This window comes from Vulpes vulpes, chromosome 13 (assembly GCF_048418805.1).
Source record: "Vulpes vulpes isolate BD-2025 chromosome 13, VulVul3, whole genome shotgun sequence".
In the NCBI taxonomy this organism is placed as follows: domain Eukaryota; kingdom Metazoa; phylum Chordata; class Mammalia; order Carnivora; family Canidae; genus Vulpes; species Vulpes vulpes.
Window position 1 is genome coordinate 131,637,003 of NC_132792.1, and position 21,073 is coordinate 131,658,075.

The window sequence follows — 21,073 nt, forward strand, 5'->3', positions numbered from 1 at the left end:
TTTAGAGGGAGCAACTTCCTTCATATTTACTGGTAAATACAATCTTTCTTCACCAGTACCTGGTGGTGAAGACCAGAAACAAAACAGAATAGAAAGGTTCATCAACCTAGTAGGGAAATTTGTAGATGGACCTTTGTCATACAAGATTATTAATGCCAATAATCTCTCTTCTGTGCCTCATGGAATCCTAACTGATCACCAATACGTAGATGAAAGGCTTGTGGGAAGCCCTAGAAGGGCTAGGGCTGTGGCTTCCCCAGCTCTCAGGGCTTCAGCAAAATATAAGGACCATGAAATGTGTATGAAGCACCAACTCTCTTCACCCTGCCATACCTCTATCTTTACACAGTGTCATGGCAGTCTGTACGACCAAAAATGGAACTGGACTGTCAAGAAAAAGGCTCCCTGCTGTGGTGATAAGATTAATCTGAGAAGCTGTCATTATGAGGTATCCACAATGTAGCCAAGCAAGAAGGGGCAGACGAAAGGTCGTTTAAGTTTTTCATACTCAGTTACACAAAGAAGCCTTCGTTACAGCTGACATATATCATCTTACCATCTCTTCAGGAGGGATAGATGCTGGGTCTCTTACTGACTGAATACTCCTCAGAAACTAGACAGAGAAATAAATCAAGGAAAATAATTCATACATAGGTCTGGTGAACCAATCTCTTACACCAAGTTACAGAAGCAACCAGCAATGAAACAGCAGCAATGAAGCCTTCAAACCAATGCCACATGTTAAATAGACAAATTTAAAACCTTGCTAGTTAAAAAATGTAAATACAGTACCTGGCATGGCACGAGGCTTGGTAGAAAACGCAGGTTAGTACCCTTGCCTGTCCCCTCCAGCCGGCATAAGACGCCCTCTGCTGTTCATAGGCATCTCTGCGTCTCACTGCCCTATACTAACAATTAGGAATGCATCCTGCATAGTTATTACCCAATAAAAGGCTTTTCTAGCATAGAACAAATCTATCGTTAACGTTCCAACTGAATCAAGTCAATCTGAAGGCTTGCTGCCACATGAGATACAAAAGTGGAGGACCTTATAAGCTAGAGATGACATCCACAGAACAAGGACATTCATTCATGGATTCAAAGAATATTTTTGAAGAGCTTCCATGTCCACTTACGGTCCAAGGAATACAGAAGGACTATGATAAATTCCCTGCCCCCAGCCAAGTGCCCACAACCTATAATGTAAACTAATAATTTCAGTGACGTGCCAAGTGCCATGGAAGCACAGAAGGAGGGCCTAATTATGTTGGGTAGGGAATACCCAGGGGAGGGCTTCACAAAGAGACTTTGCTAGATCTTAGAGTTTAGCTTCACCTTATACATTCCAGAGAGCCCAGGGGAAGACGGGTCTCCCAGCAACAGAATGGCACACAAAGGAAGAAGAGCAGGAGGACCCCACATCCAAAAACACAGCAGAGCTGCCTGGAACAGGGTGGGACCAGACTGCAGCTTGGTAACCAGACGAAGTATGGTAGGCTCAAGGGAGGCCAGGGAAGAGACTGTGGAGGGCCTTAGATGCTGTGGTAAAGAACCTGGAACATCAGTCACAGGATGAACTACATGCTGGTCTACTCATTAGATGTACGGTGAATTCTGAGAAGAAAGGGATGGCCTGGGGCAGCAATAATCAGAGGAGCGTCTTCATGGTGGAAAAGCCCAGGAAGGTGCACATTCAGCATGGCTCACATGTGGGAGCCCCACAAGAGAACAGGGGAAAGCAGCCTGAGTCGGTAAGTCAGTGAGCCACCATGTCAGGGGGGTTCCCATGATGGGACTGGTTGTGGTTTTTTGTTTGTTTTTTAGAGAGACCAGGTCTAGTGGCAACAGCAAAGTGGTGAAAACAAGAAACAAAAGAGACTAAGTGCATCAAGCTAGGAGGGAAATGTGCAGATCCCGGTCAGACAACTAAGAAGCATGGAGGCAGCAACAACACAGCCCTCTGGGAGCATGCTGATTCCAGCTCATAGGACACAATGTACAACTTTGGACAATGTGGATGGTTGTTCAGGAACATTTCGTGAGTACCTATGCATGCCGGGCACTAGTCTAGGCAGAGATGTAAAGATACATGTGCGAGATGTTCACACTCTCAAGAAGCTCAAACACTGGGAAAGAAAACAGACACGTAAAGGTAATTTTAATATTAAACATTAAGTGAAGTCATTAAGGGCAGGGTACTACAGGAACAGCAGGAGGAACACTGAATTAAAAAGTTGACTGAGCCATTTTACCTCTCAGTCTCAAGTGCCTCAGCTGCCAAATGAGGAGACAGGAATAAATGACGGCCAGGGCCCCTCTGAAGAGTAAATCCCTAGTGTTCTGTGAATGTGAGCACTAACAAAAAAGTCAAGTTTCCAAGTCTATGATCACCCTACCACTGAAGGAAAATTGGTTCTAGGTAAGAACCACCTACCACAATGCTCTCAAAGTCGAGGGCCATAGAGGGCCTATCCCGTGGCTCACCTCAGGTGTGGCCTGCAGAACTTTACACACGGTTTCCATTCCTCCCAGCTTCCAATGCCCATCTTCACTCACAAACACAGATGACAAGCATACGTTGTTGTGTGTTAGGTGTCCCTAGAAAAAACAACAGGAAGAGGCTGCCACTAGAATTTCTGAAGTAGGAGTTTTAAAAAACTAAATACTGGGGCGCCTGGATGGCTCCATTGGTGAAGCGCCTGCCTTCGGCTCAGGTTATGATCCCGGGGTCCTAGGGTGAAGCCCTGAGCTGGGCTCCCTGCTCAGTGGGAAGCCTGTTTCTCTCTCTGCCTCTGACTCTCCCTCTGCTCGTGCTCTCTCAAATAAATAAAATATTTTTAAAAATAAATTAAATTAAAAACTAAATACTGAACATCAAAAAAAGATATGACAAGTTGCCCCAGTTGTGGCATAATGAATCAAGGTACAAATGTCAGGAATGACAGGCTGAACAAGCCTGTGTCAGCATCATGAGGCTAAAGTACAGGAAAGTGCACTGGAAAGGCTTTTCCTTTGCTCAAATCACTGGTTCTATGGGTGTCAGGAGAACTGAAAGTTCCTTCAACTGACTTAAAATCCACATCGTTTGCTTCCATCCTTCAAAGATAAAAGCTTATCTTTGCTTCCATAGGTTATTGTATTACTTTTCTCCTCTAAATTCTTTCTCACCTACATTCTATCATGAACTCAGAACCACTTTACCTGAAATCTTGTAGGCATTAAAAAACTGCCCAAAGAAGAGGAAAATGGAATGGTAAGGACCACCAGAAATACCCTACAGACCCAGGAGTGCTAAAATTTAAAACTATAAAAAATAATATAGTCAAATAAATAAGAAGGAAGAAGAAAATGAGAACAAGATTGGAGCATATGTTTTTTTCCCAAACTAGAAATCATTTCAGTACACAGGTACATCTTAAATATAGTATTCACTAGATCAAGTATGTACATATTTTGATATGAAACACCCCAAGACATATATATTCTAAAGGAAGGTTCAGAATATGTTTGGTATTTTTACATTTGAGAAAAAACAAGAATAAGTATATGCATATCTGGTTTCTATGCATACTGACATCTCTGGATGAATACACTGATCACCACGGTTGCCTCTGGAGAGAGGTAAGGTGCTGGATTCAGGATGGGAGGGCTTATTCTTCCTTATATGCACTCCCACACTATTCAAACTTTCTACCATGTGCATGTACTGTCTCCAACAAAGAAAAATGCCTCCACGTGAATCTTAAACATACTTTTAAGAGACAATAAATCCAAACTGATATTTGGAATCTGTCTCCCATTAATAGAAAAAGTTAAAAAAAATACACCGAGATGAGTCAAATGGAAATGTTTCTAACTTGTGACTAGTAATTTTAAATCTTGGAGGACTGCCAAAGGCCTTAGTACTTCAGAATATAAATCCTATCAAGAAATAGCACAATAATACTGTCAAGAATAGACCAGAAGTAAACAAAGGCACTATACCCTCATCCCCTTAAGAGCAAACCTGACCACAGTGTTAAGAGACTGACTCTGGGGGTGCCTGGGTGGCTCAGTTGGTTAAGTGTCTGCCTTCAGCTAAGTTTATGATCATGGAGTCCGGGGATTGAGTCCAGCATCAGGCTCCCTGCTCAGTGGGAAGTCTGCTTCTCCCTCTCCTTTTGCCCCTCCCCCCATTCATGCTTGCTCTGTCTCTAATAAATAAATAACTTTTTTTGGTAAAGATGGATTATTTATTTATTTATTTATTCATTCATTCATTCATTCATTCATTCATTCATGAGAGAGACAGAGAGAAGCAGAGACATAGGAGAGGGAGAAGCAGCTCCCTGTGGGGACCCCGACGCATCCCAGGACCCTGGAATCACGACCTGATCCAAAGGCAGACGCTCAACCACTGAGCCACCCAGGTGCGACAATAACCTTGAAAAAAAAAAAAAAGGCTGTCTCTCAATAGCACCGCCTACTTGAATAAGAAGGAGTGTGTAGGGGATCCCTGGGTGGCTCATTTGCGCCTGCCTTTGGCCCAGGGCGCGATCCTGGAATCCCGGGATCGAGTCCCGTGTCGGGCTCCCTGTGTGGAGCCTGCTTCTCCCTCTGCCTGTGTCTCTGCCTCTCTCTCTCTCTCTCTATGTCTATCATTAATAAATAAAAATAAAAAAAGAAAAAAGAAGGAGTGTGTAAAACTCTGCCTTTTTCTAAGAAATAGTCTTTTCTTCCTCCAAAATCTAAAATGTAACAAAATTCTGGGAACCAAACAGGAATATGGTCCATAGCAACACTAATGTTAATTAAGCCTTTATATTTTGTCTTAAGAACAGTAACATCAGATGCAGGTATTTTTAGGTAAAGACTTACCCTAGAGTGAGACAACAGTAAACTGAAATAAAGTTCTATAGAAAACTGCCCAGGGTCGGAGAACCCTTGCCCATTCCACAAACTGCCTCTCTGGAACACTTCTTGTGCCTTCCAAAAAAGCTTCCCCTCCAGAAGCTTTCAAAGAAGAATAGTAATATATGATTTCTATACCTCCCATTACTTAAAAGCACTACCACACACATCAGCCCTCTGGGCTACATCAAAGCCTATGAGACAGACTCTGTCCAGGTTACTTACTCTGTCATGAAGGAAGGTAAGAGCCAGCAATATGTCATAGATCCCGGCACAGACCTCTGCAGAAGACAGCATTTCTAAAGCCACTTCCAGAGGCTGCACTCGCTCAGTGACAAGATGAATCCCATCTGCTTCCACAGTGCAAGATAAAAATCTTAGCAAACAAGGGTGACGAAGTGTCTTCAAATGCTTTAAAAATACAAACAGAAGGGTTGATAAAGTTAATGACTCAGAACTAGACTAATAGTAGTTTCATATTCACTGTGGTAAGAGTCAGAAAATGTATACTTGCATTCAAGGTCCCTCCAGCTCCCTACCTTCCTCACCTACTCCCCTAAATTTCAAAATAAGGCAAAGGAAAATCTATGACCTGTTCTGACTTCATTCACTTTACCAACATTTACATAATTCTACAGTGACTTCCAGTTCCTTTACCGCAGAGTAAGCCCCCTTAGGAGCCCAGGCCTCCCAGTGAGTACTACTATAAATTCTGAACAAAGTACCAAAAACAATAACTTAGAACTTGGCAAAGTAAACAAAATTAGGCAGATTATGCAGGGGAGTCAAAATTAGGAGAAGAGATGTCCATGAGGGTACGTACATGTTGTGTGTTAGGGTTGTCCCGTCTCACAGCTGAGCTCTGAAGGTAGGCCCCACTCTGAGAGAGCCCTTGCCATCTTTCTGGCCAGAAGAATGACAGAAAGCAGCCACACCAAGCCTGAGAATGAAGGTATCGCAGAGGGGAAAGAACTGGAAGGGAGAAGCTCTGGTTATCTGTACACCCACACAGGTCTCAGAGTAACTCCTGAACAAGTGTGGACAAAACAGACCCAAACTAAGGTAGCAAACTCTTGAGAAATGAACTGAGGTTTGAACTATATACAGGAAGGGTAGGAGGAGAGTACTTAGAAAACCTAAAGCCTGAAGCAAAGCAGATCAACTGCCTACTAAATCAAAAATAGTCAATGATCTCTAGAAGATTTTAACAGAGCCAAGAGTCTACAGAACATGGCATTCAAAATGGCCAGGATGCAATCCAAAATGTTTTTACTCAACAAAGAACCATAAAAAGGTGGAAAGCCAACCAGCAAATATCAATCCCAAGATGGACCAGATATTAGAATTATTAGAAAGAATTTAAAGCAGCTTAACCATTATATTATGGCCATTCTTCCCTAGAGGTGAAGGAAAACAATTATGAAATACATAGGAAGAAGTCCTCAGGGATAAAAAAAATGTTATTTAAAATAAGGGGAAGTTTTAGGAAGGAAAAGTAAAATATCAGAAAATAATCCAATGAATAGACTCAACAATAGAATGAAGATGGTAGAGGCAAGAGTCCGTGAACCTGGCTATGTGAGCTAATCTGAAGAAAAAGAGAGAAAGTTCTTCTTTTTTTTCCCCCATGATCACAGCATCAAGAACTTGTGTGACAAAAACTGAAGTCTAACATGTAACTGGAGTCCCAAAAGAGAAGAAAGGAACTAGGATATAAAAAAATGTAATGGTTGAGAACTTTTCAAATTCAGCCAAATACTTAAGTTTACAGATTTAAGAAGTTCTGTGATCAGTGAACAGGATAAATCAAAGAATATCACATCTATACACATTATCATCAGATTGGAAAAAAAATCAGATAAAAATCTCAGAGGCAGCTAGAGGAAAAAAAATTATAGTATGTAAATGGTACTGACAATTTGGATGATGGAAATTTCTCAACAGAAAACACAGAGGCTGTGATGCCTGGGTAGCTTGGTAGGTTGAGCATCTGCCTTCAGCTCAGGTCATGATACCCCAGTCCTGGGGATCCAGTCCCATGTCAGGCTTCCTGTTCAGTGGGGAGCCTGTTTTTCCCTCTACTTCCCACTCACACTCTCTCGCTTGATGGGTCTCTCTCTCTCAAATAAGTAAATAAAATCTTTGGGAAAAAAAAAAAAAGAAAGAACACAGAGGCCAAGAGACAAAGAGGAATACCTTTAAAGCACAGACAGAAAAAAACAGTACCAACCCTGAATTACCTACCCTGAATTTATCCTTCGGGAAAAAAATCAAAATAAGGGCATTTTTGATCATGGAAATGATAAAAAGTTTTTTTTTTTAAGATTTTATTTATTTATTCATGAGACACACACAGAGAGAGGCAGAGACATAGGCAAAGGGAAAAGCAGGCTCCTGGCAGGGAGGGAGCCCAATGTGGGACTCAATCCCAAGACCCTGAGATCACAACCTAAGCCAAAGGCAGACCCTCAACCACTGAGCCACCCAGGCGTCCCAATCATAAAAAGTTACTGCCAGAAGACCTGTTCTATAAAAAATGTTAACGGAAGTTCTTCAAGCTGAAGAGGAAATGATGCCAAAGGGACATGTGGATCTCGAAAATGAAGGAAGAGCATCAGAAATGGCAAATATCAGGATCAATCTGAAGGCTACATTTTTAGCTCTTATTTAAAATTTGTATGACTATTTAAAGCAGACACCTTAACACTACTGAGTGAGGTTTTCAATGTGTCTGATGTACTGGTGACCCTTGAACAACATAGGTTTAAACTGCAAGAACCCACTTAAATGTGGATTTTTCAATAAATACTGTATAGTACTATACGTGGATTTTCCTTATAACTTAATTACAGTTTCTTTACCCTACCTTATTATAAAAATACAGTATATAATACATATCACACAGGAAATACATGTTAATCGACTATTTATGTTATCAGCAAGTCTTCCAGTTAACAGTAGGTTATTAGTAGTTAAGTTTTGGGGGAGTTAAAACTTACATGCAAATTTTCGACTGTGCAGGGAATTAGAACCTCTAACCCCAGTGTTGTTCAAAGGTTAACCGTATATCTGTATATGTATACAACTGACATGTAGGTAACAAAAGGACAGTAGGGTTGTGGGCTAGAGATATCTATATGATTCCAAGGGCTCTCCATTTTATGTGACTGGTACAATACTAACCACAGGTAGATGATTAAGAGCTAGGTATTAAACTGAAATCCATAGCACAACCATTAAAAAAACATAAAGAAATATAGCTGAAAAATCAAGATAAAATGAAATACTAAAAGCTATTTAAATAAACCAAAAAAAAAAAAAAAAGAAAGAAAGAAAAGAAAAGAGGAACAGAAGGACAAAATCCAAAAGGGGGCAAATAGAAAACAAATAATGAATAATAAAATTCAACATTAATAATTATATGAAATGTTAATAATCTAAACGTTCCAATTAAGAGCAGATAAAAGAGAAAGACCCAAAAATATGCTGCCTATGAGACTTTCTTTAAAAAGACAGACATAGGTAAATGGATAGAAAAGAATACACCATTAAGATAATAAGCATAAGAAGCCTAGAGTGGATATATTCTAATCAGAGAAAATATACTTCAAGACAGAGTACTGGGGATCCCTGGGTGGCTCAGTGGTTTAGCGCCTGCCTTCAGCCCAGGGTGTGATCCCGGAGTCCCAGGATGGAGTCCAAGAATCAGGCTCCCTGAATGGAGCCTGCTTCTCCCTCTGCCTGTGTCTCTGCCTGCTTCTCTCTCTCTCTGTCTCTCATGAATAAATAAGATCTTTAAAAAAAAAAACTGTTATCATTTTATTAATCTAGAAAAGCTGGCATGAAACATTTTTGTTCACACACTTCACACCAGTAGAAACATTAGATAAGTAGCTCATATATGTATATACAATATACACTTCATTTACATATATAAACAACAAATAACATAAAATACACACAAAATACAATGTACCAAAAGATGAAAAGTAAATTTAAACATTCTTATTTTTCTCCCCCAAACTGCAATGAGTTGCACAATCCCGAAGTTATGGACGTCCCACTTCAGAAATTCCTGACATGTAGTGCTCCCCCGCCCCACACCTCTTCCCATCATCCTGTTCTCTTAGCAGACACAGAGTATGCAAAGGTGGATGACAAACATGTGATAATTCTGACTATGAGAGGTTCAAGCTGCAGGGTTTCTTTCTTCCCTGCCTGGTTTTGTAACAGCCCTATCAGATGCAGACTTTCCAATCTCTACCTATGCTGCATATTGTGAAAACCCTGACCTGAGTAACTCAGATCAATAGTCCACAATTCCCAACCCAGGTGGTAGTAATAACTGTATCATTTATTTACAACCAAAATGAAAATTCTAGAATGATGGCTTTCCTTACAAATCACCCAGTTTTTCTAAAAGAAATTACATGGCCTCAAATCTTTAGGGTCTGCCCTGAACAATCCTCCAGACACTGAGGCAGCCTTGTAAACCCATCACTGAACCCGGAGGAGACCAATGGGAGTTTTCACTTGGAGAAAACCCCTCAACACACATCAGGTTTCATTTTCACATACAAGCACTCAGGATGGAACATTCCAAAATACCTTCTTGAAAGACTATGAGATCGTGTAGGAGCCCGTAACACAGCACTGGTACAAGTTCTTTATCAGTCACTTCAAACCCATCTCTTAGGTAAGATCATAGCAGAGTCTTCTGAGGAGATGGATTTGTCTGGTTTCTTTTCTTTTCATATAATAACCTCAAAGTTAGACAACTGTAGGAATAGCTCCAATAGGATTTTTTGTTTGTTCTTAAGAAGAAAGCTGTTACTGTTCCCTGGGTTATTCTAATAAAAAATAAATAAGAAAATTCTTTAGTGGGGTACCTAGGTGGCTCAGTCAGTTAAGCGTCTCCCTTTGGCTCAGAACATCATCTCAGGGTCCTGGGATCAAGCCCCATGTTAGGTTCCCTGCTCAACAAGGGCCTGCTTCTCCCTATCCCCTGCTCTGCTCGTTCTCTCTCTTGCTATCTCTAATAAATAAACAAAATATTTTTTAAAAAACATAAAAGGATATTTAAAAAAATTCTTCAGCAATTATGAAATATTGACTTATAATATGCCTTTAAAATAATCCATACAGGGGATCCCTGGGTGGCTCAGCGGTTTGGCGCCTGCTTTTGGCCCAGGGCGTGATCCTGGAGTCCTGGGATCGAGTCCCGCGTCGGGCTCCCGGCATGGGGCCTGCTTCTCCCTCCTCCTGTGTCTCTGCCTCTCTCTCACTATCATAAATAAATAAATAAATAAATAAATCTTTAAAAAAAATAATCCATACATATGCGTATAAATACAGCAAAGACCCAGAGGAGTGGAGTCACAAGTTGTGCCAGTGAGCTGGCTGAATGACTATGGTTAGTTAAGTGGAGAGAACTTCTTACAAGTGTCTTCTGAGCTACAGTTTCTGAGTAAAATTATACAGCCTCTTTCCTATTTTTGCATTTTAAGAATCATTTCAAATTATCTGCAAAACAAAAATTAAATACTTTTTAACTTCACTTTTTCCTGTTCAGGAAAAAAATGATTCATTCAGCTTTTATTTCTTAGGGCTGTAATTATTTTCCTTTGGCTTTATGTACCTTCTTCTACTAATACTCAGGGCAGACTAGTAAATCAGGGAGAAATACTCCCTGGTTGAGTACTGGCATGGAAATACAGTGTCAGTAAATTTTACCTGATAAATAAATGAAGTAATTAATTTCATTCTGCTTATGTTTTAATTCTACATTCTCAGTAAAATCCTTGGTCCACAGTGACTTGTTTAATGAAGGAAGAAAGTAATGACTCATCCTATGACTCGGAACGGCATTTAACTTAGCAAGAGCCTCATTTGTTGCTCCCCTTCAACACATACATGATATTTTGCATAAATTTTACATAAAGATTCACAGGAAAGTTAGCAATTAATCACATAGAAACATTTCTTGATTCAAGCTTCTGTTGCTCCAAAGAACCAAAGGAGCTACAAGATTGCACCTGCTAAGTGTAACTAGGAGATTTTCTCAATGAACATCAACCAAAAAGAGATCAATGATTTGTTCTGGTGGAGAGAAGGGACTTTGTGGAAGGACTGCCTTCAAGGTACACCCATACACTGCTCCAGTGCTGGCCTTTGAAAGAGGATTCTGAGTAAGGACCTCTCTCATTAAAAATGAGTAGCACTGGATAATCTGTCAAGATTTATACTTATCTATGCCCACACAGAGATGTGACGTGTGAAAGCCAAGTCTGGAATATAAACTACTTCTACTTTTCAGGAATGGGTTATGACCCAGCTCTCCAGAGAATTCATTCAAGCTCCAGGGGTGTAACTTTCCATTCCCATTCTACTTTGGTTTGTGATTTCTCTTTGAGAACTACACAACATAGTAGTTATTTAGCTCAAATGCACCCTCAAGTTTTCAGACTGGAAGCCAGCCATAATTTCACTCTTTTGAAGAAATAAAACAAAATAACCAAGATGCCTACACTACAGAGCATGAGTTTTCAGGGAGAAATATTCTTCTTTCTTCCCCTAAAATGTAAATGTGAGACAATGATGGAAGTACATCGTCTTTAAATGCCAACTAGAGGTCAGATGAGAGAGACAGAATAACATGCAGGAAGAAAAGGGGATATAGAATCCTGTGTTAGAGAGCTTGCATCCGAGGTGCTAATGCTGATGAAATACCCAGGTAGAGATATTCCATGGGCAAGTGAGACTGCAGATCTGAAACTTGGACAAGAGGTTTTAGCAGATACTTCATTGGGGGTGGAAGGCCAGATGGTTTTAAGCACTAGAGGGGAGAGGAGGAGAGGGTGAGCTCTGAAAACTGAGGTGGGGGCTGGAAAAGGGCTGCACCATCTGGAGGGCTCACCACACCTGAGGGATGGGGGCACTTCTGAAGTTCTGAGTGGATCATGCTCAGGAGTCTTGCAAGAGGACCAGAGTTTGATTACAAGGGAAAGGAATTTTTTTTTTTTTTTTAAAGCTGACGACGTAAGGAAGTTGATTTACTGGAAGAAGAGTTGTAAATAGCATAGAAAAGGGCTAAGGGGCAGGAACAAAGAGAACCTGTCAATATAAGGAAGAGTGGCAAAGCATTCACCAAGTGCAACACAATCATCTCTTCTACTTCTCTCTCATGACCACTCTCAAAAATGCTGACCAACCCTTCCAGAAAGCAGCTTGAATCCATCAGGAAGAAGAATGTATGTCTCCCAAGGCATGCACACAGCATCCATGTATGTATTCCTGGAGTCAGTGGGCTGCCTTGGTGGTGTGAAGACAGTTAGGAGTCAGTCTAGGAGTCTGTCCCTACCATGAGGCCCCAACAAAGCATTCAGATTACAGCAAACCAGTGTAACCAAATTCTGACGTAGCGGTTACCATTCTTTATTGATTATTCGTTAGAAATGAGTCATAACCACCAATGAGAAAATTATACTATTATAGCTAATGAATTCAAGATACAATGAGAAGATCTAAAGGACTTAAAGAATATCTAATACTGCTTTGTAGCCAAAGGTTATACCTGCGCTTCATCTTATTCCAGAGGTCACAGTACAGTGTGACTGTTGTTTTTTATTTATAACACAAGAGGAAGAACACATAAGTGACTTCACAAAATTTACAAGGAAAACACTGTATATCTTCTTGAAGTGGTTGAAGTGGTTACTAAAACTATCACAGGTAGGACTGGGAGCCTGAACCCTAGAGAAAGTGACATGAGCAGACTATATTGTTTTAATATTTCAGGTATCTAGGAAAATCAACGTCCTCAAACCTGATATAATGAGATACATTTTTTTCCAAGTACTGTGGCCTAAATTGGGATTCCTTATCATTTTGTTGCTATTTCAAATTCCTCAGATTCATGTGTCAAAGCCACAAGATGGCCTGCAGAACATAAGAGACAAGTATGAACTACTGGAAAAGATGCAGCCATGGTTTAGAAAAGTGTATACTTAGGGAGGAAAATATCTTCCCTCTCAAGCTCTGAAATTTCCATAGCCCAGAAGTCTCAAACACTGACAGTGGATCTTTTTTTTCCTTTAAAAACATTATGATCTGGGGGTGCCTGGGTGGCTCAGTTGGTTGAACATCTGACTCGATCACAGCTTAGATCTTGATCTCAGGGTCATGAGCTCAAGCCTGTGTTGGACTCCATGCTGGGCATGTAGCCATTTTAAAAAAACAAAACAAAACAAAAATTTATGATCTGAGTTGTTCAACTTTCTTGGTCTCATGAAAAAAAAAAAAGATGATAAATCTCTAGTATTATAGTCATCCTAATCACCCTAATTTTTTACTTAAAAAATGTGCAATCGGGGATCCCTGGGTGGCTCAGCGGTTTTGCGCCTGCCTTTGGCCCAGGACGCGATCCTGGAGTCCCGGGATCGAGTCCCGCGTCGGGCTCCCCGCATGGAGCCTGCTTTTCCCTCTGCCTGTGTCTCTGCCTCTCTCTCTCTCTGTGTCTATTATAAATAAATAAATAAATAAATAAATAAATAAATAAATAAATAAATAAATAAATCTTAAAAAAAATGCAATCTCATTAGATGAAAATAGCAGGAAGTATGTCAGATATGAACTGCATATTAGAATACGACAGTGAGGCAAGGCATTTTATCTTTTGCAAAATCACAATAAAAAATATTAACAGTTCCTACATGGGATGGAAAAGACAAAAACATGGTCTTACCAAAAAGTGAAATTACTTAGCAATAAAACAGCCAGCTCTACTTTCTACCACAATTAATAGAAAATGCATCCCAAGGAGAACATTTTCCCTACGCGCCATCTTTTAACTGTTAACTTCATGCCTGATCAAAGACATAACATCAAATAATGAACTGATGTGACAAATAAAATGCCAAAATTCCATTACTGATATATATACTAAAACCCTTTATAATCATTAAACAAAGGTAAAAGCCATTTAAACAGACCTATGAAGCAGATATGAAATCGAGATCAATGTCTAAGTTACTGCTAGCATGATGGGACTCAAAGATCACAACTCTAACAAAATAAAGCTGTAAGTCAATCTGAAATTAGTATGCCTGCCATTAACACAGAACAGCCACAACTCTACTTCCTGAAGATAATCTGAATGGCTCAATATCCAAGGAAATGGCTAGCTATCCAAGGAACCACCAATGAATGCCTTTTTTTTTTCCTCCAATTCAATATGACATTTAGGGTTGTTTTACTGAATTATATTCTGAGGTGCAATCATGTTTTCTGATAAGAGGCTGGGATCCCCTGATGGTCCCCTTCAGGAGCAGTGGCCTGAAGGTGTGAGCGAGCCAGGAGGACTTCTTCCCTGAAGAGGAAATTGATCTGACTAAGGCCTCTCAGCAAAAACTAGAGCTCAGGCCCAATGTTCTTTCAGGGGCATCCAACCCAACATTCTAGCTCAAATCTTTCTGGGGACCTCACAATACCTCAGGAAAAGAAAAAAACAAAAAAAAGCAACAGTAGTTATAATTTCTAAAGTATTTTTCTCTAGGTCCATCATCAATATACTAATGGTGAGCACAGCGTTACATATAGAGAGAAGTTGAATCACTGTGTTGGACACCTGAACCTAATGTAACATGGTGTATCAACTACACTCAAATTTAAGAATTAAAACATAAAAATTAAAAGTTAAACATTAAAATAGAAAAAGTAAAAAGTTAAAAATTAAAATCAAAATAATAAATTTTAAAAATTAAAAAATATACTTACCAAACTGTCAATACTTACAGATTTTTGCTAAGCTAGATTAACTTCCTTTACCTCATATTAGCCATATTAATTACCTTCCAAACTTTCTCACTAAAAAATATGATAAAAGTTATCACACCGAGTTTTATGAAGCTTTTGGGTTATATCTGTGGTATTTGACATGTCAATGCCAGTTGGGAGATTTTCCTATGAAGTAAGGACAACTATGTTCTTAAAGGATATGAATAAAAACACTATACCTTATGGTCTATTTCCTTTGACCTTTAGTAATTTCAAAGTCATACTTTTTAACAGAAAACAAGACGGGGGCAGCCCGGGTGGCTCAGTGGTTTAGCGCTGCCTTCAGCCCAGAGTGTGATCCTGGAGACCTGGGATCGAGTCCCGCATCAAGCTCCCTGCACGGAACCTGCTTCTCCCTCTGCCTGTGTCTCTGCCTCTCTCCCCTCTCTCTCTCTCTGTGTTTCTCATGAATAAATAAATAAAATCTTTAAAAAACAAAGACAAAAAAACGAGACGGTATAAAGTACTACGAAGTTGTCACCTATCACGGTACCTTGGCAGCTTTGTTAACTTTGTCTTCGTTTTCTCTCTTATACACAAAAACGGAAGCACATTTGCCATCTTGCAGTACAGCGGGATAAACGGCAAGTCCAGAGGGTAAGGTGAAAGGTGGCTCCTTCAGCGTATAGCTCTTCAAGGCACTGCTCTCTGATCCCATCCCTTACGCGGTGAGGCAGTGCTGCAGCTCCTCTGCAAGCCAAGCTGAGCTGAAAGAAAACAGAAAACATTGGCAAACAGAAGTCTCTATCTGCAACACCCACTGGAGCTCTACAAGGACCCAACCCAGCCACTCAGACCCACTTGTTTCTTTGATCCTCATCAACTAGGCCATCTGACAATGAAAATGGCAAATGCTCAGCAAGTTAGCAGCAATTGTTGTCAAGTTAACAACCATCTGCTCTAGAGAAAACGCACTGAACCGGGTAGAGGCAGTTACTGCCCAACACCGCAGCCCAAAGGAGACCTTCCCGAGTGTGAGGGCAAACAGAACCAGAATAAGATCATCTGTGCTCCCTAGCGGGCTCACATGCCCTCCCTGCCTAACAGGGAAGTGTTGCAAAATCTGATTATTCATCAGTGAGAAAATTTCTGTATGTTCTACAAGAACTTAAAATTATAAAAAAAGAACATTACAACCTAGAGTATTTCTAACAATGATTAGAAACATGTTAACAAATGGAGAGTTCATACAGGCCAAGCAAAGCACTGCAACACCAGTCTGACAGTGGGAAAGGAAAGAGACAAGTCACTGAACGCCAAGTAAAGGAAATATAACAGAGAGTGCCCTCCGTGCTCTTCCTGGTCAGGCTGAGTAAAAAGGGGAGTGCAAAACTGTGCAAAACATCATCCCAAATGCTAAAAAACCCCACACATACATGAAATTCTCGAAAATGCTAACTACCCTATAATGACAGAAGATAAATCAGTGGTTGCCTGGGGTGGGGGCTCCGGGTAAGGGGCCCGTGGGAGAAGAGAGGATTGTGATGGGGAGGGGGAGGTATAAGGAAACTTTAGGGGGAACAGATACATTTGTTATCTTGATTATGGTGAAGGGAGATTACAAATACCCAAACTCATCAAACTGTACACTTTAAAACTTGTTCTGTTTATTCTATGTCAATCATACCTCAATAACACTATTTCAAAAACAAATACACATTATATATCTATGTCTACATATATGCATGTATCTACCTATTTATATACATAGAGACACATACACAGAAAGACTTGAAAAAATATGCTCAAGTAAGTATTAACAGAGATTTGTGGTGGGTGTTGGATCACGGGTAATTCACAGGCTGGCAGACAGACACACATGTGCCTGCACCTCCCAAATCTTCTACAATAAAAACACCTTTTTCTCTGCAATGGGGAGACACATTCCCACCGTTATACCAGGACTGCAGGGTAGTCCTGCAGAGTCAGGAGAGCAGCACAGGTCCTACCACGTGTGACGGGCACCTACCGAGAAGGCTTGCACTCGGAGGGAGTGGCCTTCACCAAAGCTCCAATCAGGACTGCAACTCCAGAGCCACCAGATCATGCATTTCACCATAAAGATCCAAGAGCCTGAATATTTATGTGAAATTTCCATTTTTTTCAATGTCAGTTCAAATGTTTTTAGAACCTGTATAGGCCAAACTACGTATGTTTGAAAAGTTTGGGTCAGTTTGCAGTTCTGGCTTTACCATGATGTAAAAAATAAAACATAAAAGAGAGTTCTTACTAACTCTGGCGATGCCGCAAGAAGTTGCTAGTTCAAAATAACATGGCCGAAAATGCTACATAGAGCTTTAAAATTTTCAGTTAAGGAAGTCCATCCTTTGAATAAATATACACCTAATAATCATCACAGACCCACTACTTAGATTCTTTTTCCACTTTAGTGAAGTCCCACATGACACTTTGTGTTACCAAAGTATGAAATGCTGCTCAAGACACATACCTAACACAGAGAATCCCCAGCGCCTACAGACCCCCACACATCACTGTATAAGGAAGACAGCACATATGAGGGCTAAAGCTATCTAAAAATGAGACTGTTCAAAATCCAAGAATATTTCCGAGGATAAGAACTAAGTCATCTTTGCAACAAATCCACTGAGCTCCTATATGCTTTACAATTTATCTTAAGAACAGTGGGGAAAAAAAAAACCACATCGTATTAAAAATGCCAAGTATCTCAACCATATGTCCCAATCTCTACTAGGACCACAAATAAATAAAATTAGTGTTAACGTAGGCGCACAGAGAAAAGTGACTATTGTTAACTCCCCTGTTGCGGAGATGGTGTGGCCCCTGCCCACATGTGACGATCTCACTGCTAAACAGTGAGGGTCATGTTCAGTACTTGGGTCTTGCTCCTCTGGTGCACAGTGAATGGGTCAAGTGCCTCTTCTGGGCCAAAGGACAGTCAATTCACACGTCAGCCATGTCTACGACCCACGGCCTGGATGAAAAGCTAAAATGGCCAGATCTTTGCCTGCCTCAGGAATCTGAATGAACATGCGATATTTCCATTAGCTAAAGGTAAAAGGATGCCATGAGGTAGAGTCAGGTGTCTGGTGAGCCAAAGCCATGAAGAAGCAGAAACTTGGCAAACACAGAGGAAGGCAGCTGGCAGAAGGAGGAAAAGCAAACACTGGGAGTAGCTTAGTCAGATTTATAGGGCCACATTACTACCCTCCATCTTGACGCTTGGGGAAGCCCAGCTGCAAATCCATTTCCTCCCTGCCTCGTGGACACCCCTATAATCAGGGGTAGCCGGAGGTCGGCCTGAGGTAGCTTGAATGGGTCCACGTTCTTTGAAACCAGTTGCCATTCTGTCAGCAGAAAACTCAACTCTACAACAACTGTCTGAAAAACCAGTCAGACTGGAGGGATTAGTCAGAGAAGGCTTACTTTGAAAAGTATGTATGGGAGGCTAGTCTAACTTCCTTCTCTCTCAGCCACAAAATAACAGCTCTCCAAAATCAACACATGTGAAACTGGCAAGAAAATGAAAATCCTCTTGACAGAAAATCATGGTGTTTGTTTAGTTTTAATATTAGTCCCCAAGGAGATGGTCACCAGGACTGAAGAGTGATGCTCTGGCTGAATGAGTGGCAGTCAGAAGAGGTACAGCGATGGACATTTACTTAGTTATTTATAGACAGCAAAACTCGTCTTTCTGGGAACCCTGGGCTTTTCAACATCTGGACTTACAAAACCTTTACAAGCTTCACGCTGGCAATTTTTCTTCGCAGTGTATATTTAGGGTCTAAGACATGAAGAAATTCAACCTTAAAGAAAAAAAGAAATGTCTCCCTTTCTTGAGAGAAAGGATGCCACTGGACTGTTTTGATAGCATGATCAACCTTGACGCTCCTTCCAGGAGGGCAATGCTCACAGAGTAGTAGGATTACAGGCCGCCTCCAGCACACACTTTATTTGGTGGCGATAAAGAGATGTGCTGTTGATCGCTTTGAAATAAAAAAGTCACAAGAAAAAAAAAAATCAAAACCCACAGAAAGATAGTCTAATACTGTGACCTCTGCATGAATATTTTGCAGAATTTACCATCCCCGCTATGACAAAAATGCTAGATGGGCAGTTTCTGGCTTAAGCCGGCATCAAAGCCTTCTCTTTAGGTCCTGGTTCACCCGTCTTCCTCCATCCTTTTGCTTCCCAGGGAGCACATCGCATTTCCGGGCCACCTGTGGATTATGCAAGCGCTTGTCCAGGTCACCGGGCAACTCATACACTCAACCAAGAAACCCACGTCATCCGAGGAACTCTCTCTTCTTCCTCAAAAATTAATCGAGATGATCTTGGTTTCCAGCTCGCTCTGCTTGGAGGTTCCAAAGACACTTAAGGGCTCGCATGGTGAGTCCTTAGGACACCCCCCGTGCCGATGGATATTTAGTTATCTGGTGGTAACGTTACTCCCCATCCTTTGCTCTGATCAGTTTCAAGCGCCTATTCCCTGGATTGCACTCAGTCCGGCCTTGCCAGCTGGCCAGCAATACACAAGGAAGCCTTTATGGGCCAAAAGAAGTATGATTTCGGCTGGGATCTGAGATGTTACGTGGGTATGCACACCGGTCCTTAAAAACTACCGCAACGCGGATTCCAGAATTCAGGACCACTCGGTATTCTCATGGCTTCCTAAATACACTCCGACAACAAGAAGGGTCTCCTTTTTATATCCTAAAGCAAAAGCACGCTGCAAGGACAGAGGCGGCTGGGCCTCCCCCGGGGCCGGCACTCGCCGTGGAGCGCGAACGCAGGCGGCTCCCCGGCTCCCACCGCACGCTCCGACCCGGGGCCGGCGGGGTCGCACCGCCACCGCGGGGGGGGGGGGGGGGGGAGGGGCGCTCCCGCTCGCTGGCCCCTCCCCCCCTCCACACCTGCCCGCGCGCCCGGCTCCGCGGCAGCAACGCGCCGGCCCGGGGTCGCCCGCAAACAAGCGTCGGGAGGCCGAGCGGAGGCGGAGGGCACAGCTCAACCGGCGGCGGCGCCGCGCCGAGCGCGGACCCGCGAGTGGGGCGCGCGCCCCGCTGCCTGCGCTCCCGGCCCGGCCCCTCCCCCGCGGCCCGGCCCCGCACTGACGGCGGACGCGGCGCAGCGCGCCCGGTTACCTGCGCGAGGGCGGCGGGGGAGGCGGCCGAGGGTCTTGGCTCCGGTCCCCAATTCGCCCCCTGTTGACACCAGCCACCCTCGCCTACCCTGTGAGGCTGTAGCCACTACACCCACAATCTTCGGGGGGTACGCTCCCTCCGACACCATAGAGACGGGCCCGGAAACCGGACAGAACGCCAGCCTCCAGCCCTCCGGCACCACCACGGAGCTGAACCAACCCGGAACCGAGATAGAGCGGCCTCGCGGGTGACTCTCACGCCCGTGCCATCTTGAGTGTGGGCGCCGGTGCCGGTCGCGGTTTCGCTCCCTCCTTCCAGCGGCCCGGGCGGCCCGGGAGAATGTTTCTCCTATTGGCGTTTACGTTGAACATTCAAGTCGGCCTTGATTTTGATCTTTAGGCCTTGAGCCGCGCAGTTTCAATGTGATATCCGCCCGAATCCAAGATGGCCGCCGTCGCCTCTGACAAATCGTGAGGGGGCGGGGCGCAGAAAAGAAGTAGGGAAGCCGGCCGGGGCCTTCGGAGTGACGTCACTCGCCCCGGCGGCGGCGATTGGTGGCGCTGCGTGGGCCGAAGTCGTGCAGCGGCTGGTGGAGGCGGCGGCGCTGGAGGTGCTTCTGGCTCCGGCCGCTGAGACGGAAGTTTGGAGTTACGCTTGGTTCAGCAAAGAGTAAATCGCGGGTGCTCCTATTTATAGTACCTATTATCAATATTAATGGTGCTTATTTAATAGGACGCTGTGGGAATATACCTAATAGTTTTGAAACGACTAAGTGAACTGCGTTTTCCGTGCTCGCATCCCTGCTAAATGCTCTGCAGCCTCGCCGTTGACAGCTGACCTGAATAATTTGATCATCCCAAACTTTGAGGTTCTTCCTGGTAGCTGAAGAGGTTTAAGATGGATAAGGATTCCACAATTTCTGCATAAGGTTAAGTGGAAGCAAAAAGGTCAGATACATGCCGCTTATTCAGAAACGTATTAAATATGTACTAGGGAGCAGGCTGGATAAGCTTGACCAGCGCTGAGCGTTCTGTTCTGGGTCAGCACTGTCCTTTAGAAATGGACTTCAAGCCCCAAATGTGACTCAAAAAGATTTTTTTTTTTTAGTAGCCACATTAGAAAACAGTAAAAATGAAGTTAATTTTAATATATTTAATATATATATATATATATATATATATATATATATATATATATAACACAATCTATCCAGAAGAGTGGCATTT

The 21,073-nt window shown here is 42.4% G+C and overlaps 1 protein-coding gene across 14 annotated transcripts in view; it reads right to left on the reverse strand.

The window, feature by feature from the left end:
* SCYL3 (SCY1 like pseudokinase 3) overlaps positions 1-20,511 on the reverse strand; it is a 44,657-nt gene extending 24,146 nt beyond the window's left edge. The window contains exons 1-5 of one of the 14 annotated variants that reach the window (XM_072732974.1): positions 20,067-20,511; positions 15,218-15,431; positions 5,116-5,301; positions 2,485-2,598; positions 557-613 (exon numbers count right to left, since the gene is read on the reverse strand). In XM_072732974.1, the coding sequence (XP_072589075.1) occupies positions 557-613; positions 2,485-2,598; positions 5,116-5,301; positions 15,218-15,382 (522 nt within the window). In that variant the 5' untranslated portion in view covers positions 15,383-15,431; positions 20,067-20,511. Of the gene's footprint in view, positions 1-556; positions 614-2,434; positions 2,599-5,115; positions 5,302-9,498; positions 9,741-15,217; positions 15,432-16,693; positions 19,531-19,847 lie in introns of those variants that run through there. The other 13 variants (XM_026003326.2, XM_026003328.2, XM_072732969.1 and 10 more) reach the window with 13 other exon arrangements.
* Between the last annotated feature and the right edge of the window lie 562 nt (positions 20,512-21,073).